General features: G+C 39.8%; 1 protein-coding gene and 1 long non-coding RNA gene across 4 annotated transcripts in view; one reads left to right on the top strand and one right to left on the bottom strand.

The window, feature by feature from the left end:
- Window positions 1–14,407, bottom strand: part of Cav1 (caveolin 1) — a 31,897-nt gene extending 17,490 nt beyond the window's left edge. The window contains exons 1-2 of one of the 3 annotated variants that reach the window (XM_090333185.1): window positions 14,301–14,407; window positions 12,238–12,402 (exon numbers count right to left, since the gene is read on the bottom strand). In XM_090333185.1, coding sequence (XP_090189311.1) covers window positions 12,238–12,402; window positions 14,301–14,330 — 195 coding nt within the window. In that variant the 5' untranslated portion in view covers window positions 14,331–14,407. Of the gene's footprint in view, window positions 1–12,237; window positions 12,403–12,516; window positions 12,598–14,029; window positions 14,107–14,300 lie in introns of those variants that run through there. The other 2 variants (XM_090333186.1, XM_090333187.1) reach the window with 2 other exon arrangements.
- On the top strand, window positions 1,750–17,176 carry LOC150063465 (uncharacterized). The gene is made up of 3 exons (XR_016535546.1): window positions 1,750–1,927; window positions 15,958–16,154; window positions 16,608–17,176. It is a non-coding gene; the product is annotated as an uncharacterized LOC150063465 (long non-coding RNA).
- The last annotated feature ends 8,484 nt before the right edge of the window (window positions 17,177–25,660 follow it).

The raw sequence follows: 25,660 nt of genomic DNA, 5'->3' as shown, positions 1-25,660 counted from the left end.
TGCATTTCACTTGGCCCAGACATCAATGACAAAATGATATCTGACCCTTTCTAGGAAAACTTAAGCAGTTGGCATGTTTGGTTTTTCTTTTCTCTTTTCCTTCTGAGAAGAGATTTGAGATCTATAAGAAAACATTGCTGAGGTGAAAAAGCAACTTCTTAGAATCGTAGATGAATAGCCACTACCTCCTAGTGAGAAAACCCCCAGAGCTTTGGGTACTTGGCTCTAGCAGCAGTAAAGCTGAAGAGACTCAAGCAGAGGTGACCTCAAGCCACAGCCCATGGCATCCTGGGAATGTGCCTGCCAGACATGTCAAGACAGTCATGATAACCTTCATCTTCCAGTGCCCCAGTTCATCTCTATAAGATTCCTCCTTTCACTGGAGATCTAAAAAGATCTTAAAAATGGGTTTTAAAAAATATGCAATATTAGAACACTGTATCTCCTTTACCGCAAAAGAGTGCCTGGTCTTTTTTTATAAAAACATTTTTATCATGTTTTGGATATTTTTTCCTTACAAGGCTTTCAATGAGGTCAACGTAGAGAAAGGCAAAGGAAGCCACTAAATAGCGTAATCCAACCATGTCTTTTCATTCACAACAGACGTTAAATCACTTCAAAAGGAATTTCAGATTGTTGATTCAATTTGGCCTCTTTGTTTTTGATGGATGACTCAGTGCAGGGCTCTAGTGTCCTCCTGAGGATGCTGGTTAGTCACAGAAATGAAGGTCCTGCTCTGAAGGGCATGGGCCAAAAGTGGAGACAGAAAGAGACAGGAGAGGGAATAGTGAAGTACTGTGATCAGTATTATAACAGTGTTCAAGAAAAATATAGCTGGAGCTCACAGAAAAGTCAACTGATTGTACTATGCCCTGGGGATCTGAGGGCAGCCTTGATGGACAGCTCAGGCAGCTCAGGTATGACTGGTCTACAGGATCCCTGATGTGTTTGTTCCATGCCTGGAGGGGTGTTAGCCAAAGCCTCTCTAAGGAAAACATGATATGAGAATGTCTTCCTCTCAGTCCCTTATAACCAGAGGCACAGGAGGAGTTACACAAAATAGTTTGCTAGGTCAATAGTAATTAGTTTTTAGACTATAATCTCTACTGAAGAGCCTGGCTCTGAGGAATAAGTTTAGGAAGAATGCTCTGTTGAATTAACCAAAATAAGTAGGAATAAACCCCTTTGCTTTGACATATTTTGTTCTATCCACATGTTATTGCTAATATAGAAAGTGAAAACATGGACAGAACATTTTGTGGTTCTTTAAGACATTAACGACATCTTGTAAAATGCATGACTAAGTCTGTCTTTGCTTCTGGCATTTGTTTTCTTGAGAACAAATATGTACTCCTTAGGGAGGAAGTCTCAGAAAAATGACTTGTAAGGTTCAATAGGCGTTTCTCCCACTAGCATAAAGCCAAGGTTTTGCTTAATAGCTTCCTGTTTTTTACAATGTATGGTCTGGTGGCACGTATGTCTGTGTCTATAGAAGTGGAGCAGGCAAATTGGAGACTTCAAAAAAACTGTTTAGTGCCTGTTGAGACCTGCTTCTTCATTCTCTCCTACCTACCCCTCCCCATATAACTGAGATGCAACCCAGGTCCTCTGACCAACCTAAGCAATCAGGTATCTTTTCAGAGCTCGTACAACTCAACATCACTCAGACAGACCCCTGTTTTGCATTCTGATTCTAGAGTTTGGAACTTGTGCTCCCTGCCTTCCTAGAAACCAGGTCAGCCTCTACTTTCCTTGAGGTTGGGAACATCTAGCTGCCAGGAACTGGAGCCTGATCCTATACCCACGGAGCTGTCACTCCCAACACAGGTCATGGTTAAAATCCCCATTAACATATGCTATTCACCCAGGCTGACAGTACCTCTACCTCTTTCAGAAATCTGGTGAAATCATTGCCTTCTGTGGCCTGGTAAGTTATGTAGAGGAAGGGGATATTAGAGATTAAGAATCTAGGTTTTCAATCTACACCATCTGGGTTGAGACACTCAACTCTTTCACTGCCTACCTGCTGAAGTCCAAGTCTTTATATCAGCAAGATCAATATGATGGTAGTCCGTTCATGGAGCCAAAACTCATCCCCTGCCCCCAAACCTCTCTGTGAGTCACTGCTAACTACACTAGGACAAAATGCCTGCACTAGGCAAAGAAGACCCTGTTGATCTGACCCCTGCTTGCATCTCTGGAACTGGCCACCCATGTCATGGATGCCTAGAATAAGTTAGGTATGCTCACTTCTCTTAATGTTCCTGCTCCCCCCCCTCTCTTTCTCTCTCTCCCCAGACACCCTTTTATTTGGGAATATGTTTGGGAATTCATTCCTTCGTGACTGAGTATGTCTTGTCCCTTTTCTATATGAGTTTGCTCAGACCTGCTTACATGTCTATTCCTCCATTAAATTCTAAAACCTTTAGAAGCCTGGGTTCAACTCCTCAGTCAATGTTTGAGCATGACCAGGTATTCAGACACAGCTGTACTGTGTAAAGAACTGCATATGGAGAATCCTTGAGTTGGGTACATCCCTATATAGAGCAGGTCAGAGCAGACCAGAACTCGGGGACCTTGTGAGACTTTCTTCATCATTGCTCCTTTACCTCTCAATGTCCTACTTCTCTACTACTCATTCCATCTTTCATTATTCACTATTCCATCTTTCCATTATTCACAGAAAATGAGAAAATATAACTGTGTTTGATGGCTGCAATAAATATGGATCAGCCCAATATTTAGATACACTCTTTTAACACAGAATCTATCAATGTCCACCTATGTGGTAATGTGCTCACTGGGCTCAGGAAAGGTTCATATATTAAATGTAAGTCTTAAAAGCTTCACTCTTAAATTTCTTTTTTTTTTTGCCAGTCCTGAGCTTGAGCTCAGGGCCTGATCACTGTCCTTGGACTTTCTCAAGGCTAGAGCTCTACCACTTGAGCCTCAGCACCTCTTCTGGTTTTTCTCTATGTATGTGGTACCAAGGAATCAAACCTGGATCTTCGTCTACCACTAGACCAAACTCACTCTTAAATTTCTATGACACGAAATGAGGCACATAATACTTGCTTTCTTCAAAATTACAATCACCTGGTTCTTAATTGGCCCAATAATTAACAATGGTGAAGTAACAACTCATGTCTTTTTGAGTATGTACTTCCTCTCTATAAAATAATGCCCAACAAGAGACATCTACTCAAGGTCCAATAAAGAACACAGATGTCTTTGTATCTGAAACATCACCTTTGTCCCCATGAGAGGCAGGAAATATGTGTTCTGTGCAGGTGGAGATCTGTTCTACCAACAAATTCCCTTAGTAGTTGCATAGTACATGGATCATGCAGATTTCCTTTAAGACAAAATTAAAAACACTTCCCCCACCCCTAACAATGGCTTCTATGAAAGCATGCCATTTTATGTTTCCTGGACAAAATGAAAAATAGTTAAAAACAGTTTTAGGCATTTTAATCTTTGAATAGCCAACAAAATAAGGTTATGGAAGGTTATCAGTTTCATTAACCCTGTGTTTCAGGGAATGAAACAAAAGGCTAAAGACAAAAGAGATAGATGTTATTTCCTCTTCCAGAATACAGCACCAGAGAATAGTGTGTGTGTGTATGTGGTGTGTGTGCATGTGTGTGTGTGTGTGTGTATGTGTGTGTTGTGACATACCTGGAAAATTTGCATCTTCTACTAGAAGAGAGCTTGAATAAGGATTTCTATGGCATTCTATGATAGGTCATTCCCAATACATTTATGATTATGTTATTTTTTACCAAACTATAAGAGTTCTAAGTAGACAGTAGAATTTTTTTTAGAAATTCCTCTTAAAAATATTTTATGTCAGAGCTGGGAATGTGGATTAGTTATAAAATGCTTGCCTAGTATGCATGAAGCCCCAGGTTTGATTCCTCAGTACCGCATAAACAGAAAAAGGCAGAAGTGGTGCTATGGCTCAAGTGGTAGAGCACTAGCCTTGAGCAAAGGGAGGGTCAGGATAGCATCCAGGCTCTGAATTCAAGCCCCAGAACTGGCAAAAAATATTTCAAAAATAAGCTTACATTAATAGTATGTGAGGGATTCATTGTGATAATTCTGAGCTGCATCTCCTGTACTTTGAACAAGTTCATCTCTCCTCCATTATATTCATATATTCCCTTTTGTAAACAACGTTTCTTTTCTCTCTTCCCCTTCTTCTAGCCCCTCACACCAGACAATCTCTGAAAGGCGAACCATTAACAATTGTTCAGGACTGAGTGGTATTGTGTGGTATGGTACACATGGTTTCCCCACTCCTATGTCACTCTGAGGCTATAATCTTGAAGGTGACTCTAAAGCCCAGATGGCTCAAAGGGTTATTGGGTAAGGTTGATTTGGAAGTATTGCCTGGTATTTCAAAACTCTCTACTACAATTTAAAATGACCAGACCCTCAAATAATCTGCTGGCAAGGAAAATGTCTAGAATAAACTTTACCATGTGACTCAAGGTAGACATCAAGTATGCATATATATATATATTCTGTGCCAGCATTGGGCATAAGCAATTTTAAATGTGACTTCACAGGCCATTATTTGAAGAGTCATCATTTAAAGCTCAGAAAAATATAGCTACTCAGACCTGGCTTCTAGATACTTTGATTTAATAGGTATCTGTTAAATATAGAAGGGGAAGGTTCAGGCGTCTGCATTTTAAAAGTTTTTTCGTTGGTGCCAGTGTCTCATGCCTATGATCCTAGCTACTCAGGAGGCTGATATCTGAGGATCATGGTTCAAAACCACCCCGGGGAACAAAAGTTGGAAGAATCTTATCTCCAATTAACCACCAGAAAACTGGAAATGGTGCTGTGGCTCAACTGGTAGAATGCTAGCCTTGAACTGAAGAGCTAGGGACAATGCCCAGGCCAACGTTCAAGACTTATGAACAAAAAAAAAAAAAGAGAGAAGAAATTTTCCCTGGTGATTCTGATGCCTTTCCCAATTTGAAGATCTTCTTGGGTTTATGAAGAGGGGGTTGAGTTATAAAACATCTTCAAATATTTTTTTTCAGTAGGAAAATTAGAATTTGAAAGTACCAGAAGAAAAAATATTACAGAGGAACTGCAGTATCTTCCACCCTTTTAGGGAACTAAAAGAGAGGCAAATTGTTTAAAGACCACTATTTTAGTACAATAGTCTACCCACTGGGTACCTATGTGTTAGGTAAATTTTGTTTTAGGAAATTCTTTCCAAAGAAGTATGGTTTGTAAATATCTACTTCTTGAGTATTAGATGGTTTTACACACACACACACACACACACACACACACACACACACACACACACACACACACCAGTATTCTGAGAATGGAAGAAGAAAGAGGAAGAGTCTTGACATAAGCCATCTTTGTTTGAAGACAGCAGCCCTGATCTCTCTCCATTGTGAAGACAGCCAAGGGGATCATGGAAGGCCCAGATCCTCACAGTGTACAAAGCTCCCTATTTCCAGGGACCAGCTTTCTTCCATCACAGGAAACTGATGTTTAGAAGTAGGGCACACTAAGGATATTCATTTGGAAGACAAAAGTGTGTGCTATTTTATGGACTGGAGGGACAGAACACACAGGCAGGTGGCTTTTGAAATTACTATAGTTCTCAGGTGCTGGTCATCATTGCTGATTTCATACTTCAACCTTAAAAATGTAGCCCACGGGCCAGGAGTTTGGCCTAGTGGTTAAAGTGCTTGCCTAGCATGCATGAAGGCCCGGGTTCGATTCCTCAGTACCACATACATAGATAAAAGCTGGAAGTGGTGCTGAAGCTCAAGTGATAGAGCTCTAGCCTTGAGAAAGTCCAAGGATAGTGCTCAGGCCCTGAGCTCAAGCCCAGGACTGGCAAAAAAAAAAATGTAGCCCACAACTGCTCATCATGAAAAAGCATTCTACAGTTTCATGATTCAAGGACCTTGGGTACAGCTTGCCTAAAATTTTAGCAAATAATATGCAACTTTCCTTAGTTTAAAGTCAAAGTTGAATCAATTTTTTGGTTTAAGGAATGGAAAAAGAAAATAAAAAAGAATGTTTCTTTTTTTTAAGAACATTTCTTTTAGTTGCATGTTTAAGATGCATATCACTGTTGGCTGAAGTTGAAAATGTTTCAGATGTTTAATAATGAATAATCTTTCCCATTTGAGAATCATTCTTTGGTTAGAGATGTGAGAACAATTTCCTACCAAATATAACCATACTGCTATTTCACAAGCTGTAAAATCTGAATTCCATGCATCACTTCCTATATGGCAAAATAGTAATCATCATTTTTTGAAGTTATCTCTTAAACAAACAAGCAAAACCAATACCAGTTCCAGCAGAATAGAAAATTTCATCATGGTGCTGAGGGCTTGGAGACAATTTGATTTTTTTCTTTTGTGTTCATCCTGGGGCTTGAACTCAGGGCCTGAGTGCAGCACTGAGCTTTACTTATTCCCCACCTCCTCCTTTTCCTCCTCTTCCTCCTCTTCCTCCTCTTCCTCCTTCTCCTCCTCCTTCTCTTCCTCCTCCTCCTCCTCTTCTTTCTTCTCTCAAGGCTAGTGCTTGAGACACAACTCCACTTCTGGCTTTTTTGGTATTGATTGGAGATAAGTTTCTGAGATTTTCCTACTCAAGCTGGCTTTGCACTGTGATCCTCAGATCTCAGCCTCCTGAGTAGCTAGGATTACAGATGTGAGTCACTGGCACCTGGTGACAATCTAATCTTTTAAATATCATGATTTTGTTCTATGTATATCAAGTAAGTATATTGTAAGTATCCTTATTTGATAATTATACATCAACAATTCATCAATATATAGAGTAACTCTAACCATAAATCACATTTAATAGTCTTCACATAGCTGACAGGCATATACTGCATCTATCTTTTATTGATTATATGTGGAGATTTTATGAACTTTTTGCTGAGACTGGCTTCAAACTCTGATCCTCTCAGTTTCACCTTCCTGTATGACTAATCAGAAGCAGGAGCCACCACATCTGCTTATATCTATATATTTAAGAATCTTTTAAATTCCAGCTTCAAGAGAAAAGGTAAAAGGTGCATTTTATTTTTCAATAAAGACCTGATCCCAGATTTTCTGATTTACCTCGGTGCTAATCTTGGAATCACCAAGACTCCTTTTCCCCTTTGAAACTAACTCACTTCAAATCACCTATTTGTCTAGTCTTCCTAAATAGTTTATTTCATAATATCTGATTGAAGCACTATTTAAAACACAAATATTACATTAAACTTTATTATTCCTTAGTTTCTTTGAATGTCATAAAAGAGGAAGTGAAGCCAACCTTTTAACCAGTTTGTTTATAATTTTGGTGTTTGTGTTTGTATGATTCTATTCCCAATGCACATACCATCATCTTCATTTCACATCTGGAACATAGTAAAATTACAGATGTTCCTCAAATTACCATGGAGTTACATCTTGATAAGCTCAGAATAAGTTGAAAACTTGGAAGCAAAAACTGTATTTAGTGCATCTAATTCTTTGAATGCCACAGGTTAGTTATACTGTACTTTTTGGGATTGTGTGACTGGCAGCTAAGTCTTGTGATACTAACTGGGTCTTGAACTCAGTCCCTGGTGCCATCTCTGAGCTTTAGTGCTCAGCCACTAGAGCCACAACTCCACTTTATATTTCTGGTGGTCCATTGGAGATGAGTGTCACAGACTGTCCTGTCCAGTCTGAGTTTGAACAATGATTCTCAGATCTCAGCTTCCTGGTAGCTTATACACATGAGCCATTGGTACTTAATGAAAGATTTTTTTTTTAAAATCAAAGAACACCCTAGTTCATCACTGTCCAACCCAGATTTCATGAGAGTTTTGAGATACTGTACAGTATCTCAACAGAACATTGTATTATATATTACTACCCCAGTAAAAGGCCAGAATACGAAGTATGATTTCTATGGAATTTTTAATGCTTTTACTCCATTATATCTCCCTCCCCCACCCCATTGCCAAAATAAACACACTAATGGTCTTCACTTCTTGTATCTTCCATAGTTTTTCACTTCTGTCATGAGAAAATCCAAACTTACCAAGACCACTGGATTAACAACTCTGCCATTTGGCCAGGATCACACCTTTCTTTGCTATCACTTGAATCCTGAAGTTCCAATCAAAGAAGTCTGTTAAAATTTTCCTGTGTGAGACTTTCTCATCTCTATTTCTTTTTTTTTTATCTTAGATTGTCCATCCTTCATGCTCTTCTCTATTAACATATCTTTGATACAACTTTCTTCTATGTATCTGTTGCTCTGACCATAATACTACTCACTACTAAAATTAATTTTTGTCATACAATATTCAATATTATTTACTTTGGATTTACTTTAGCATCTATTTTATATTTCCAAAACAATCATAAGGCTCTTCAATAGAGATCTCATAAAAGAGCATACCAATTTTTAAAAGGTAGGAAAAATGCAAAACAATGTGTTTGAGAGACAAAGTAGCAGGATTTGATAACATTTAGAATCTATGTTTTCTCCAAGCAAAATAAAGGATCCAGTAGGTATCTGGTTGTAATTTAACCATCTGGTGATGTTAATTTTTATGATTTAAAACATCTATATGAACTTCTTACCAACTGTGATTTTGAAATGGTTGGGTTTATTTTAGAAAACAAATAGCAAATTGATTAGCTTAGCATTTTACGATATCTTAATAAATTGGTGATGAAATTTTGAAGTCATTTCCTCTGTTTAGAAATCTAAATATGTAAATAATCAACATATGAATATAAATGTGAACAAAAGAGAACTTAGAACTATCCAAGAGAAGTCCAGCACCAAAGGCTCACGCCTGTAATCCTAGCCACAGATAGGTTGCGATTTGAGGATAGAAAGAGGTTCAAAGACAGCCTGAGAAGACAAATCCCAGAAATTCTTATGTCCAACAAATGAGCAAAACATAGCAAGGGGTGTCGTGGCTGAAGAGGTAAAGCAATAGCTTTGAGTGGAAAAAGTTAAACAAGAGCACAAGCCTGAAAATTCAAGCTTTAATAACAGTGTAGGCATATGCTACACCAATATGTGCGTGCACACACACACACACACACACACACACACCAAAGATAATAGAGAGTTAATAGAAGATCTGAGAATGCAAGCATTAGAAAAACACAGAAAACTTTCATAAATACAATTTTAGGTAAAGTATTTTGATTTATCATAATGTGGAACAGCACAATGTATTTCACTGGAAATACATTGTACATTTAAATTTATATTTATTAGTAGTAGAATAGTTGATAATACACCTTCTTCAAATATAAACTTATAACACAGATAAATGTAGATGCTCCTCTTTAACTAGAAGTTTTATGGTACTGAAAGAATATATACAAATAGTATGTTTCTTCACACTTTATATCAATGGTTCAACTTTATTGTAGAGTTTAACAAAAACTTGGATAGAAGTGTGTGTGTGTGTGTGTGTGTGTGCCAATTTTGGGTCTTGAACTCAGTGCCTGGGTGCCATCTTTGAGCTTTAGTGCTCTGCCACTGGAGCCACAACTCCACTTTCTGTTTCTTGTCATCCATTGGAGATAAGAGTGTCACAGATTTTCCTGTCCAGTCTGAGTTTCAACAATGATTCTCAGATCTCAGCTTCCTGGTAGCTTATACACATGAGCCATTGGTACTTAATGAAAGATGTTTTTTTTTTTTAATCAAGGAACACCCTAGTTCATCACTGTCCAACCAGATTTCATGATGATAGGAGTTTCTACATTTCTGTATCTGTGCTTTCCAATTGAAACTGAAATGTTCCATTGGCACCCTTGCCCTTACATATGGAGCACTTGAAGTGTGGCTGGTGTGATTAATAAACTGAATTTTGAATTTTATTAAATAGCTCTTAAATAAAATTAAAATTGAAATATTAGCCACAAGTGGGTCATAATTACAGTGCTGTATGGAACAGCTTTTACCAGACTACCTGTTTCTAAAACCCACCTTCCTCTCTTGGTTGGTACTTTAGTAACAGATTCCACTGGTGTCTCCACTGGGTGAGGCTATAAGCTGTCATGCTCTCTCATAAAAGCTTTGCTTACATTTATTATTTGAAGAACACTGCACTATCCAAAATGAAATTCAGAGAAATTTGTTATTTACTGTCATGGCAACAGGGAGAGAGAGGATCATTCCTGTTTCTGTCATTAGGTTTTATACTGGGACTTAAAACCATTCCAAAGGGAAGCGTCCATGAGCTGGAGGGAGAGGTGAGTCAGCACTGTGAGAACAGAATTTGCATTTCCAGTGAGATTCTCTCCCAGCAGAGCATTCTCCAAAGTCCTGGAGTGGGGCTTGGGAGGGGTGGAGGAATCTCATCAAGTGGTCCTGCCAAATTCTTGTCAAGGTGGTTTCCCTCCTTTGGCATTTTTGATTTGCTCACAGTTCTAAGGTCAAGTGGGCAGAGTCTGATTTCCTTAAGGCCTCTAGCCTTTTATTTTTTTTCCTTTTAATTTCTTTAATTGGAGGCTCTTTGAAATGCTGTTTTTCTCTAAGGCTGTCATGCTTTCCCTCCCATCTGTGTTGGAGACTCTTTTTTCCCAAGGGCCTTTCTTTCTCTACTTAGTCATGCTATGTGTAGAGACCCACATCCACATGGTTGGCCTTTCTGACTCATCCCGGGAGGTTCATTTGCTCTAGGGAATCCCGCTCCCACTGCAGGGGAACAACAGGGAGGGTCCAGTGAAGCGAGCCCAGTCTGAAATCTGCCTCTTTTCCTGGCAAATTTCCTTTTAGTGCAAAGCTACACATATGCACACACACAAAGTCCCTTCCCTCTTCAAGGTAAGGTAGTGGTTTTCATAAATAGGTTTTTTTTTTTAAAGCAAGTCCAGTTTATAAGGTATCTTTGTTATTGCTACTGCTTATAAATATCCCATAATCTGGCTAGTAGAAAAACCTGTCAATGCTCCAATTTTTTTTCCACAACCAGCAAGCCAAGAGAATCCATTCTGACAGCCACACTTTCCTTCTAGTTACAGCATACACTGCTCTTCGTTTTGAAATGCATTATTCATGAATGTGAGCAGTTACTGAACCACAGCTCCCCTTTCCATAGATAGGAGGTGGGCAGGTGGGAATGGCTCATCCATCTTCTTGGCTGCTCTGAGTTTTACTCTGTCACCCTGGAGGCCAGGGTTTTCCTTAGTCCTCAAGGCTCCTCCAAGAAAACCTTCTGCCAAAGATGACTCAAGTCCATGATGACCCAATCCAGATAGGTTCAGGCAATAAATTCATCCAACATTTTTGCTAAAAGGGTCAGAGTTGAATAGCATAATAATTATAAAAATAGGACTACTGTGTCAGATTTAACTTTGGCCATTAACCCAGGAAATTAATCTATATGCAATCCTGATAAACATATCCTAAAAGTGCAACAAAGCTGTTCTAACTTGAATGTCTCCCTATCACAGAGGAGGCTGAACTAGTGAGCCAATACAGACACATTCACTTTTTCTGCATCTAACTAGAGGTATCTAGAGAAGAAATCAAGAGGTACGCTATGGTTTTAGTTTGCTTAGCTCCACAAAATGCCAGGTTTTTCCTAGCAAAGGCATCTTTCATTTACATATGTTCAATATATGTACTATATACGTGTTGTATATATTATATACATATTGTATATAGTACGAACGATATATGTATAATACATAGGGTATTGCTGTAGTACGTACATTATGTATATAACATGCATGCACACATACATAACTAACCACCGGTCTTAGACATTTCCACTTCTATTTTTTAATTATTTGTTAAGAAAACCACATAAGATCATCTTAGCTGGGGACACATGCCCGTTTCCAGGGCTGATTCTCACCCTTGGCAGGAAGCCTGACGAAATTATTTTAAACACCTTAATCCCATGTGCATAGAGGGAATGGGTCACAGCCATCGCCCCGTCCCAGGAAATGAGGGCTCCTCTATGGCCGAGTGGGCAAGATGTTCTCTGGCTTGCAAAGTTGCATAAACTCCTCGGAAACTCATCTGAGTTAAATTCCAGCTGAATTACCCAGCTGGAGAGGGGAGGGGGATGTGACACACCAGTCTCACAAAATGTGTGTGTGTGTGTGTGTGTGTGGTGGCGAGGAGACAGCAGGATGCACAATTGCGTGCTGGAGAAGGGCCTGGGGGCCCTGGCAGCGGGCACACGCCCCGTCGTCGCCCTCCGGCTCCTCTTACCTTGACCACGTCGTCGTTGAGATGCTTGGGGTCGCGGTTGACCAGGTCGATCTCCTTGGTGTGCGCGTCGTACACTTGCTTCTCGTTCAGCTCGTCTGCCATGGCCTTGTTGTTGGGCTTGTAGATGTTACCCTGTTCTCGCACCGGAACCGTGTAGAGGTGGCCCTGCGGAGGACAGCCGTCGTCGGATGGGGGCGGTCGGGAAGGTGACAACCGCCACCGAAAGAAAAAAATTCAAAAGAAAAGCAAACCAACAAAAACCCCACACACACGCCAGACCTCAGCTCAGCCGGGGCGGCCGGGGAGCAGCGGGGCCCACTTGGAGCTTCCCCTGCGAGGGCTTCGCGCACAGCCAAGTCCTGAGCTCCGCCAGCTTTTAAGAGGACCCAGAGGACACCACACCCCTCGGTACCAGGCCGGCCGCGCCGGCCTCCCCCGCCCGCCGCCAGGGGTCAGGGCAAACCCCGCCACGCGCCCTCCGGCCCGCCCCGCGCCCCAGCCCCCGGGTCCCGGGACCCTCAGGAGGACCAGGCAGCTCTCCGTCCTCCCTCCCGCCCTCCTCCCCGCAGCCCCACACTCGTCCGCCCAGCTTCACCTGATCCGATGTCCCATTCCGGTCCCCTTTAACCCGATCCCTAGTCTCCCTCCCAGTGTTACTTTTTTCCTTAAAATCCAGCGAAGACCCCCGGGCCCACAGAGCATCCTTATTCTCCTTGCTCCTTGGGGCTCCCCTTTTTCGCACCTGCTGGACCCCCCCCCCCACCTTTCCTCTAATTCCAATGTCTCCTACTAAGGCTCCTTGCCACTTGCTGTGGTGGTCACAATGCCACACTCCCATGTTTGGGAGGAGAAACTACCTATACCTGCTCTCACCTGCTGGCCTCGAAGGACCCTCCCCCAGGATGACCCCAGGCTGAGCCACTGCGAGGCCGTGGTCGCCTGGGTGCCAGGATTGCTGGTGACCTGAGTTAGTAGAACAGCAGGCAGCCAGGGCCTATACAACTTGCAGGTAGCATGATAAACTGACGGAGTAAAACCTGCTTGACAAGGCCTCGGGGGCGAGGAGCTACAAAGGGACATGGATAAAGGAGGAACACCCCCCCCCCAATCGTTGGCACTACTACCTTACAGAACACAGAAGGGACACCCACCAATCAGAAAACCGACATCAAGCTCTCTCCAGCCACTTCATTTAACCCAGCGCCAATGTCTGTAACCCAGGGCACAAGATGGATAAGATGTCCTCTTTCTCTGTCCTCTTTCCTAATAAATTTGCCTGTCACCTTTACTTGTGTTTAGATCTTTCCTGAAGTCTTCTCTTGACAGACCCCAGGACCCAGGTGTCTGTCTCTGTCTCTGTTTCTATCTCTGTCTCTCTGTCTCTGTCTCTCATCGTCTCTCTTCTCTGTCTCCCTTAGATTCCCACTACATTGGTAGTGGTGGTGGTAGCTGGGGAGAGGGACACACACACACACACACACACACACACACACACACACACACACACACACACACACCTCAGAGGCAAGAGGGGTTCTTGAGATGGCCCAAGAATTTAGGAAGGCACAAACAAGCGGGCACCACCTCTAGCACCAGCGGTTGGTGGCAAGGACTGGGCTTAGGACTGTGGGCAAGCGACCCGCCATCCCCCCATTTCCCTCGTCCCCTGAACTCGGAGTTCAGCTCATGGTCTCCCAGAAAGCAAAGGATGGGCCATACAGTCCCATGACACCGACACCTTAACACCGTGAATCCACGGGGGGAAAACGAGTCTGTGATTGGCAGACCCTACCCCAACACCCCGAGACCCTCTTCTCCATGCTCTTCTAGCTCAGGGACTCTTCCTCATTCCCCTGCCCAACAGGAAAATAAAAAGCATTCCTGGCTCCTCTTCACCTCCCCGCCCCGGCCCATTCCTCCGCGGTGCCAACTGGAGAGGAGGGCCGCAGCAAAGTGGAGAGAGGGCCGGGGCAGCAAAAGCAGTCGGAATATTTGGAGTGGGAGATAGCAGAAGCGGGCACTCCACGCGCGCGCCGACCGACGCGCCCCCACCGGTAGCCTACCTCGGAATCTACGTATTTGCCCCCAGACATGCTGGCGCGTGGCGCGATGCAGGCTCAGAGGAGGTTTCCCTGGGCTGTGATTTAAGGGAACTGAGGAAGGAAGATCTTGTATTGTATGAGGGGGAAAAAAAGGCGCTGGCTGGGGGGCGGTGGCTAGGAGGGAGCCCGCTGGCCGCGCGCCAGGGGTTTGTTCTGAGCGCTGTGGGCTGGGATGCGAGCTGAGCCGAGTCTAGGCACATCCCCAAGGTTTGGGGCAGCAGAGGGCGGGGAGCTCCCGCGGGGAGCCAGTGAGAAAGAGTTCACCAGTGCTCGGCTGTTAGGCAGATATTTTAGGCCTGGGGCAACATTTTCCCAGCCCTAAACCAAGGAGCTGCGCCCTGAAGAGAGCGCATGTTTCCCCTGTGTATCATCACAGCAGGGGTGGAGGGGGCCGGCCGGGCTGCCCAGATGCCCAGTAAGGCATCAGGGGACTGCTAAAACAATTCTCCCTTGTCTTAAGTCATGTCTTTCCCCCCCACAGCCTGTATTCCATTGAGGCCTAAATCACATTAGTCTCCCTATGTCACATGAGAGAGAAATCCCAGAACTGTGAGGTACATTTTACATCCACACTCAAAGAAGGAATCTGTGTGGGTGTCTGTGTGTAGATCTGGGTGACACTCGTTTACATCCAGTAGGTGTGGATGGAAACTTGGAGGCAAAGCAGGAAGAATTCGACGTTTTCCCACCGGCTCTGAAATATCTTCGGAAAGCTTTGAAATAGAAACTAAAGGGGGAGGAGGAATTAAGGAGAGGGAGGCAGAGGCATGCAGGGCAAATAGAGAGCTCACGTCTGATGTTCATTTGTGAAAATGGAACTAAAACCTGAGGGACTGAGAGGCCGAGATAAATATGGAGAGGAAATGATGGAAGCGGTGATACAAATCAAGATGCATCTCATAATACATTAACGTATCAATTGAAACTCTTGTAGAAGTATTTTAAAGATAATAAAAAATTGGGGGGTTGAAAACTTTATTGTAATATAAATGCTTTAATCGTTATTGTAAAGGTGATGTCATGTGGGTAATTTAAACATGACAGAGAATGGCTCGTTTTCTTGCTCGTTTTCTTTTTTTTTTAATTGTCTGGATAATGTACAGAGAGGGGTTACAGTTACATTTGTCAGGTAGTAGGTGGATTACTTCTCACACTTTGACACCACTTCTCATGTTTTTGTCCCCATTTCCCTTCCCCCACCTCCTCCTAATTATCTTGTTTTCCCCCCATTCCCTTCCCTATTTCAAATAAACAAATAAACAATATGCAATATACCAGGTAACAAAGTCAAATACAGTACCGACATGAGATTAACCATAAGGGCAAAAAAGAGAAGAAAAATAACATGTTAAGAACAAAAATCACAGAAGATAAACCTCTTGTTTCCATATCCTAGAGCTAATTTCATTTAGCTCATCCTGCCTGAATTTTATTTACTACAGTTGATCTTTAAAGGAACAAAAGAAATTTATGTTAATGAATTATGCCACCATTTGAAAACACATTGAGTAGGTGCATTTGTAGAAAAATTTAGTTAGAACTTCAGAGAATTCAAACATATTAATATCCATGCATTTCTGAACTGAAATATAATCAGTCATTTTATTTTTTGCTACAGGCAGTCAAGAAATGCACCCTCCAGATTCACTATCAAGTATGGATCCAGATGGATCACTTATGGTCCATGTATAATCTCTCAAAAGTCTGAAACTGAACTTTAAGAAACACAGATTAAATTTAAAGTGCTATCTGAATAGGAAGAGGAATAAAAGAGATGAAAACAGAATGGAACCCAAATAACCTGACCAAGAAAAAGTATGAGATCAGAGAATTATGTTTTGAATCAAATCTAGAAGAAAACTCCATTAGACTCTTATCTGCAATTCCAAAAGCTGGAAGTGGAGTTTTGGCTCAAGAGTAGAGATCCAGTCTTGACTTAAAAAGCGAAACAAGACTGCAAAGCCCTGAAGTCAAATGCTCAAATGCTGTTACTAGTTCTCTCTCTCTCTCTCTCTCTCTCTCTCTCTCTCTCTCTCTCTCTCTCTCTCTCTCTCTGGGGTTCACTACTATTGACTAAAATGGGACACATATTCATAGCATATGGTATGTTATTTTAATTGCATGGGCTGATTAAATCAGGGTAATTTGAATAAGCTTTTGGAACAGAGCAGCTTCAATTTCAACTAGAAATGGTAGGGAAAATGTTACTGTGTGATGTGTGTTGGATGAACGTATTAATTAATTTTGTTTCCGTTAAATTGCCTCTAGAAATTCTTGGGACAAATTGTGTGTGAAGAAACACAATAGATTAGGAAAGGATGCCATCTGGTTCCATGTACATTGCCTCGGTCATGTAAAATTTCCTTCAGAACTTTTTGCTGCAAAGCAATTGGGGTTTTTGGTCTGTGGAAAAAAGTGGAAACCATTTCCCATCTATTGTTACTCAGTGTTCAGCTGTGATGAGTAATCTTGACTGTGAAAAAGTCAACAGGAACAGGGAGAGCTCTTGCTGCATTCCAGCCAAGAAAGGACTATGTGGAGAGGCCCTGAGTGAATGCTTAACTACTACTCAGTGGAGGGAAAGCCATCACTCAGGGGACATCCATCTAACCAAGTGAAATCAACAGCATCACCCAGAACCATAATGATCAGTGAAGCGTTGTCAATGCCAAAATGAATTTCTAATGAGCGGAAAACCCACACACTTCAAGTAACTTGCCTCAACAAGACGCTGGCACCAAAAACAGATCTTATTCTACACTTAATTGGTGACTTGAACAAAGCAGTTCTGACTTCATGGGAATAAAGATGAAGAGTCTCTTCTGTTTTTTTTTTAAACATAGGAACAAGATTTAAAATAAATAGATGAGGGAAATAGCTGGGTTCTGTTTTGTTTTCAGATACTCCCACAGATAAGCTTTGGCTTGGAGGCAAGTTAATCATTTTCTCCAAATCATTCACTAAGAAATGGATACATGGTTACTCATTTTCTCTATGCATATACCATATAAACCAATCATCTTAGAAGTACAGAGATGGTAAAAAGACAAAAAATACTTGTCCTTAAGAAGTTTTGTTGGGGGTGTGGCCTAGTGGTAGAGTTCTTGTGTAGCATGCACAAAGTCCTCGGTTTGATTCCTTAGTACTACATACACAGAAAAGGCTCAAGTGAGCACTAACCATGATAAGGCTCAAGGGCAGTGTCCAGACCCAGAACTGGCAAAAACAAAATATTTTATTGGATGATAAAAACTCCTAAGATTGATACATGGCTGTAATATTAGTTAATTTCTGGGATATGGAATTCTTAAGGGTAGTTCGAGTGTGCTCTTGGCAAAATAAGGACTTAGTTGAGTTTTGTGTCCTCATCGTCTTCTCTATATCCTTTCTCCTGAATAGCTTCCTCTTTCCAGCACTGCCCCGATGTGTCCCTTTCATATTCTCAGCTTTTTTTTTTAAATCTTACTTACTCTCATTTATTATTAGGATAAAACCAGTGACACTTTATGGCTGCTCTTGTACCTATATTAAGGATTCTGAGAAAATCTGATGAATCCATTTGATAGGCCTGACAGAGTGTCATGGATCCTCCTCCACGAACATGATGTAGAGAGCAGAGGTCACTTCCTAAAGTTTGCCATGGTCCAGAAAACCTTCAGAGTGTTGCTCCCTGACCACAGCAGTATCCTGGCTCTCTGAGACTCCTAAATTATCTGGGCACAGGCTTAGCTTGTACAAATGCATGTACAAAATACTACTTTGCATTCTTTTCTAAGTTTATTTCTCTTTCAAAAGTGTTTTACATACCTTGACTGCCCCAGAACCAAGACTTTGGAAATGAAAAGTCTTACCTCTACTTTTCTGCTTTAACAACTTGCCCTTATTGCATAAGCCTGAGTGTGGCAGGGAAAAATTTCAGGGACAACCAAAAGAATCATCATTTGACACTTCCTAAGTGCCATCCTGCTCTAGTGTTCTTTTCTCTCAGCCAAACTCGGTTAGGATTTTGCAGGTAACTTCTCTTAACATCTTTTTAGCATTTTTGAATGATAATAAAACCCTCCAACTCAGATTCCAAATGTATTGTAATTCTTCTGCCAAGATTTATATTTCATTGATAGTGTCACTTTCTAATTAACTCAAAATACTAATAGTGCAATAATAATTTCATGTTTTAGTTTACATTACCTTGGATTATAAACTTTTTAATCAAATATTTTGTTGCTCAATTACGAACCAATTCGATTGGTTATCATTAAAATAAGTTTTGAGAAGATAAAAATATCAAGTTCTGTGCAGAAAATGAGTAAGTTTTGTTGTTGCTTACTTTTCAATGGTAGTGGGTGTCGCAGTCAGGGCTTTTCACTTCTAGGAAGTGAACAAAATAACAAAGGCTTTGAACATGATCCTCCTAGTTATGCCTCCCTCCTACTACTTGAAATGACAGGTGCACATTCATGGATTAGTACAGCTTCAAGCAGAGATTCTCCCAATATCTGCTTGCAGATAAGCTGGCAATATAGGTGTGAGTCATCAATGCATGTGACTAGTGAGAAAGTGAGTTATTTAGCTGGCCCGTGTGGCATGTGCCACCCCACAAGTGAAATAACTTAGTCTAAAGTCAAAGGCTGGGTCAAGTTAATGCTACCAATGATGAGACCATGTCAGAGGTGTGAATGAAGGAAACTGGGAAGAGGTTGATTTGTTTGGTGGTTTTTATTTTTGAACAGAGCCTTTATTTTTAAGATGAGTTGAAACTGTTGTTTAATCCTCTTAAGATGAGTTGAAACTGTTATTTAATCCTCTAGCCTCAGACATTCCAGTGTTGGGATTATCTATTTTCAAGTTTTAATTTTTTATTGTGAATCCTTTTGGTACATTTATTTTATTCACAGACAAATTTATGTAATGTGTTAAAGATCTTTTTCATTAAACCCATTTGGCTTTTAGTCAGAGCTCTATTATTCAACAAAGGAAATTCTCTTTCCTTTTGTTTTTTTCCCTTAGTAACTAAACTGTTTACCAGAAGTTGCTTTACCTGGGGAAAACTTATTTCTATACCACTTCCTTTAGGGTAACAATGTGTTGTTATAAGGAGTTTCACTCCATAAGCATATACCAGTATATACTTTAAACAGTATTTAGTTATGTACACCCATATGTGTACACACATACCCATATATACCTATATATGTGTATATATACTCACATGTACATGTATATATGTATATAATTTAACATTAATCATCAATGGTTCTGATGTTCATAGAAATTTTATTTATAATCATATGAAAAATTTTCCTTCTTTACTTAATTCTAGGACAAACGTACACCATGGTAAAATTATGTTTTGTAGATAGTGAAGGATGGGGTTTTTGTATTACACAGACACCCCCCAACCAAGAATGCACAATCCCTAATCTTAATTTCAATGTAAACTTTTATTGGAAGGTTTTCAAATATAATAATTAACCTAGGGCCGCAGTAAGGGAATTCCAGAGAAATCACCATCTGTGGCCTTGGCTAAAAGTACAATGTGCTTTTTCAAAATAGTTGACTGTTTATCTTATTTTAAAAACCCTACCCATCACCTCTCCTTAGAATTTCATTTGCTGGAACCTAAGGGCATGATTTGATCTTGGTAAGCTACAAGTTAACCGTTTTCTATCTTATGTGTTTTGGTATTTTCTGACAAAGGTTATTCTTCCAGAAATTTAATCTTCATCTCTCTGCCTTTTCAAGAAGAGCTGGTGGATCACAGGTGCTGCAGAGGAACTCATCTGCACCCAAAGGTGACGGTAATCCTGCTCCTCCTCTGTTCACTGGACGCTCCTCGGGGACAATTCCTGAAACTAGTGCTGAGAAACTAGTTTCCAGTGGCAGAAAATTCTTGAGCTAGTCTCCTTTCCTTTTGTGATGACTGAAAATGCAGCTCAATTCTGTTCCTACAAATAGATGTCTCTAGATTATAGTCTTCTTTATTCTTATTTAAAAATATTTATTCCTTGAGGTATTTTGTCACACAAATTCTATTTCAAGTGAAACAAATATTAGCATAAAAGTAAATCTATGTCTGGGAAGAATGCTAAGTGATAAGTAAACCAAATATCCCCAAGGTCTTGAACTTGTGCTTCACATCCATGTATAACTTCAAATTCAATGGGTTACCTTTTCATGATTATTTAAGGAATCAAATGAACTTTCATGGAAGTGAGTGACTTATTACTCCAACTAGTTTAATAACTGCATTATTATAGCTCTGTTATTATAGTCTTACCAAAGGAATTGTCCTTCTACCCTTTAAGACGTGAGGCCTTGGCCCAAACACTATTATAATCAAATATTAATTCCAAAGATATGAAATTACAAGTATATACATACTTGAATCATTTTTGAGCAGATTTTTAGCAATAGTAAAAGCAAAAGTAACTCACAGTTCTGCTTAGCCAAAAATTGATATTTATTACAAGTAAATTGAGTATAGAAAACTTCAGAATAATGAAAATCACATGGTAAAGCAAGTTACTATGCTATATCTAGTTGAGAGACTAGCACCTTTAGCAATGACCACATTTCCTTGTGTCAAGCAAAACAAACTATGACTAGCCTTTGGAAAAATGGCATACCAAAAATGTTATTCTACATACAAGCGCTCTCTCTTAAACCTAATAGTATACAAAATGTAAAGTAATATATGAAATAATATAATGTATACCTAAGATACATGCCCTTTTTATATGCTAGCAGAAATGTTTAATAGTCTTCTAGAGAAGCACACACTTTTCAAAAATAAAGAATTAAGTTTTAAAAAAATCCATTTCATTGACTACAATGAAATGATAAAGAGTAAAAATGATCTTAGCTCTTAACTACCACCACCCTGTTGTAGGAAGTATCAAACGTTCATATTTTTCTAAAGCTAATGTAAAAATTTGGGAGGAGTCCTCTACAGAAGCTCTTTGTTTTGTAACCCATCTGGCTTTAAGTCAGCACTCTATTATTTAACAAAGGAAACTCTGTCCTTTTGGTCTTTTCCCTAGTAAATAAACTATTTGCCAGAAGTTGCTTTTACCTGGGGAAAATTAATCTCTATACTGTTTTATTGGGCCAATGACATTTAATCGCAAAGTATTTCATTCTTTAAAAAGTATATATTATAAATGAACAAGGTAGGGACAAGAGAAAGAAATTGAGAGATAGCAAGGGAAAGAGTAACATTGTTCAAAAAGAAATGTACTCATTACCTGACTTACATAACTACAACCCCTCTGCACCCCATCTTTATAATAACAATAAAAATTTAAATGGTAAACTATACTTTTAAATTGTATAAATATATGCGTGTTTGTGTATATGTGTATGTGAATGTATGTGCATAAGGTATATGAGTACATACATACATGCATACTTTGATCTTCATAGTGAACTTTACAGGGTTTTACAATGATATTGTAAGGGTTTTTTTCAGACACAACATACATTATAGCACTAGCTTGAGTACATACAGATGGGTGGGATTTCATTTTTTTACTGCTGCCTTGATCAACTCTGTTTACTTCAGAGGAAATATGAAGGTGATTTAAAGGAGCTACAGAGAATTATAGTTTCTGAACAGGGCAGCCTTTAGTACATTTTCATGGGACCAACCAAATGATCTGTTTTTATCTTGTATTCTTTGCCTGCAACCATGTTTACTACTCAGAATCTGGGCCAGAGACTTGCAGCCCAGGCATCACTTGGAAACTTGATCAAGATGTAGAATTTCAGGACCAGTCATGGATTTACTAAATCTGAAGTAGTATTTTAGCAAGGTCCTCAGATAACTCGCATATATGTTATCCTTGAGAAATAGCCAGTTAGGAAAGCATTAAACCTCAAGGTATTTTAAGAGGCAGAAGTTATCCCAGCAAATACCACATGAACAAAGCAAAGGAAAGAAATACAAAGCACACACACACACACACACACACGCACACAATGAGCTTGTACCACATAGAAAAAATAGTAGAAAAGCAGCCTAGATGACTTAGAGGGAATCCCAGCTCAACCAGAGGAAGTAACAATATTAAATCCACATTTGTAAGCCAATTGAAGGAAACATCATTTTAAGGGGAGCCTAATTGGCCAGGCTGCTTGCAGGGAACTGGCAGTTCTCATTTCTATAAACTGAAAGCCTCTTGGAATGTGAAAGTAGGAATTACAGACTGGACAGCAGCCAAGATGACTTCTTCTGTGGAAAGAGCCTTGCTTTGCTGAATGCTCATGTTAACCACACCTATGAGTTGTGGGGTAGCACCTGCTTACTTATTGGATCTTACCTCTGAAATCATGTATCAAACTTCATTGAGGAGAGAATTAAAATAAGGTGCTTCTCAGGGCAGAAAAATGACATGATTGAATGATGATGGAAATGCTAATAGGCTGAAAGGAAGGAAAAACCATCAGAACAGGCACGCAACATCCGAAGGGAAGTAGACAGCATCTCCATAGTGATTAAGAGTGTTGATTTTTTTTTGTCAGAATCTCTTGGCTTAAATCCCATCTTCTAGCATGCTTGAGGCAATTTCTCAATTCCAGAGTATTAATTTCACCATCTGAAAAGTGGGGAGAGTAAGTGAGACCCCATAAGGTTGCTATTCAGATTACACGAGTACTCAGTATAACTTGTGGATGCTCCTGTTGTTGTTTGTACTGAGAACAGAATTCTTCCAGTGACTCAACACATAAAGGATTAGACCCAGTTTTGTCTTCAGTGAAATAAGTGTGCTAATCTTTACCACTTTCCTCCCTAAGAAATGTTGTGTTCATCTCTGCAAATTGACTCCTTGTTTCGCTGTCCCAGTTAGCTGAGGCAGCAGTTGGCTAGAACTGATGTGCTATTCAGTTAGAGAAGCAGGGCCTGCTAACTTCCCTTCTCTCCCCTTTGTTGCTGGTTGGTGCTCAGTGACAAGTGTCTGGGAGGCAGGGAAAGAAAAGAATGCTCCAGAGATGACCTGTTGCTCTCATCTCTTCCTGATCCATTTATATATGAGAGAAATATTTGCCCTTGGCTACGTGCTGTTTCCCACTCTGAGTCATGTCTCTTCCTCATCAGCTCCCCACCCCTACCTTTTCCTATAATGGCAAAATGACTTCTCCAGCCGTGCGGACAATTGGAGTGACCTAACACGTCCAAGTGCAGGCCGATAGGTGTCCCTGTCCTATTTTTGGCTAATTGTTGAAGTGGTGTCCTCTGATTTCTCTGACTGCTCTGTGGTCTCCTTTCTTTTCTACTGGCACACAGCAGCCACCAGTAACAGAGCAGGGAAAGGTGAAAGAGACACAGGTGGTCATAGTTATAGTTTGTTTTTTCATTTTCAGGTTTGCTCACTGCACTCTCTGTAGGGTACATGGTTCCTGCAGAGACTGCATGCCCCATTCTAGGGCCTTTTAGTTATTCAATAAGACAAAAGCAATTTTACTTTGTGGAGAAAAATAAGTCTTTAGTTTACTTCAACTCTCTACATCCTTGGTCATTTCCATTGACTCTTGCTGTAGGAATTTGACACAGGAGTGTCTGGACAAAAAATAAAATTGTGAAGGGTAGATGTCATAGTCGGAGTTAATCTGTTTGCTTTTTTCAGTGCAAGCTTTCTCCTTAGTGGTATCTCTTTTAATCTGTGTCTAGTGTTTCATGTGGCAGTCAAGGAACCCCATACATAAATCTCTTTATGAATTGTTCAAAATTCCATGTAGAATATCCATTTAAAATAAAGCAAAATATGACTGCTAAGCAGCTGAGTATGACCCATGTATTTTGCATGAGGATGTGAGATTTCTCCTGCTACATTTCAGATGAAAGTCAGAGAAAGAAACTGGTGATTAATATAAAAATGAATTAGAAACAGAGTAATTCTTTATTTGTTCATTTTGCTATTTAAGAGTGAACACACAAAAAACTTTGGAATAAGCAGATAACAAGACTCAAAACTATTTTCATAATTAATACATTCAAGCCATCAGACACTCATATACGTCCTGTGTGCCTGGTTTATCAGCTGTCCTACATATACCAATATACTTAAAGAGACACAGTAGCAGTGATTAAGGTTTCATTGAAGTTCTGCCTACTTTTTGTTTCCTTGAAGTAATATGTAACACTGTAAAAATTCTCTAAACTCTTGTTATCTTATGTAAATTTTCTACAATAATAAGGTTCCAAGCTAATGAAATCGAGCCATTGTATGATTTCTCTGTTGTTATTTTTGTACAGAGATTCAAATGCAACAATTATGATTGTATCTTCTAAAATGTAAAACTTGATCAAAACTATGCTTTAGCATTGTATATTTCCAATTGTGAAAAAGGGGTAGTAAAAATGTACAAGTATGTTTTCAAATGAGGACCTTTCTTCCTTCCCTCCCTTAAAAGCCCTTTCCTGGATATTCAGAATCACACACAAATTACCTTTACAGTTCAAGTTAGTCTATACATAAATAATTTGTGTTTTATGTTTCCAGCTAGGATAGGAACTGATTATAATATTATATAAAATGATTATAGTTTAATTAGCAGCTTTTTAACATACTAAGTTGCAAAACCTAGGTTTTGATTTTGGATTTAAGCCAGTCTTTAAATATAATACAAACAGTCCTTAAGTTGTCACATCATTCATAAGTGATATTTGCTACTTTGTATACCATAGTTTCTCTAAGAAAATGAAGAAAATGATATGCCATGAAAAGCAAACTTGTCTGGTTGAACCAATGACTCAATAGTTGAACTAAGGACTACATAATTATACAAGACAGTTACACAAAAATGAGTAGTTACCTGGCAGGTTTTGTTTTTATTAATAACTGGTTTAAACCATAAACCTGTAACGAACATAGTTTCACTTCAATATTATCTTTGTTTATAATGATCCAATAAGGAAATGATAGGAAGTAGTTGAGACTTATTAAAGATTTTATTTTTTATTTATTTAGGAAAACTTGTTTCTAGGGTCTTTGAGTGCTGGATTAAAAAAATTTTTTGTCTTTCCCATCCATGGCAGCTAAAAAATATATATCATTCAAAATATTCAGGTTTACATGTTAAGCTCTCTCTCACAGGGAGCCACCATACCTCACAGTTCAAAATGTATTCTATAAATCAGTCAACATTGTACTGACTGACATGTAATTGCAATTTGCTATGCAGCAAAATGATTCAAGAATAACAACTCTGCTTTTAACATTGTACTTCAATAAAATGCTCATGTATGTATAGGAATGTAACAGTGCAACATGCTGCTAGCCCAGGCACAAAGTATTAAAATTATTTTGTGAAGATAAAAAAAG

This window comes from Megascapheus bottae, chromosome 5 (assembly GCF_031878675.1).
Source record: "Megascapheus bottae isolate mThoBot1 chromosome 5, mThoBot2.hap1, whole genome shotgun sequence".
Lineage (NCBI taxonomy): Eukaryota > Metazoa > Chordata > Mammalia > Rodentia > Geomyidae > Megascapheus > Megascapheus bottae.
The sequence above is the reverse complement of the archived record's forward strand: the minus strand, read 5'-3'. Positions and strand labels throughout refer to the sequence as shown.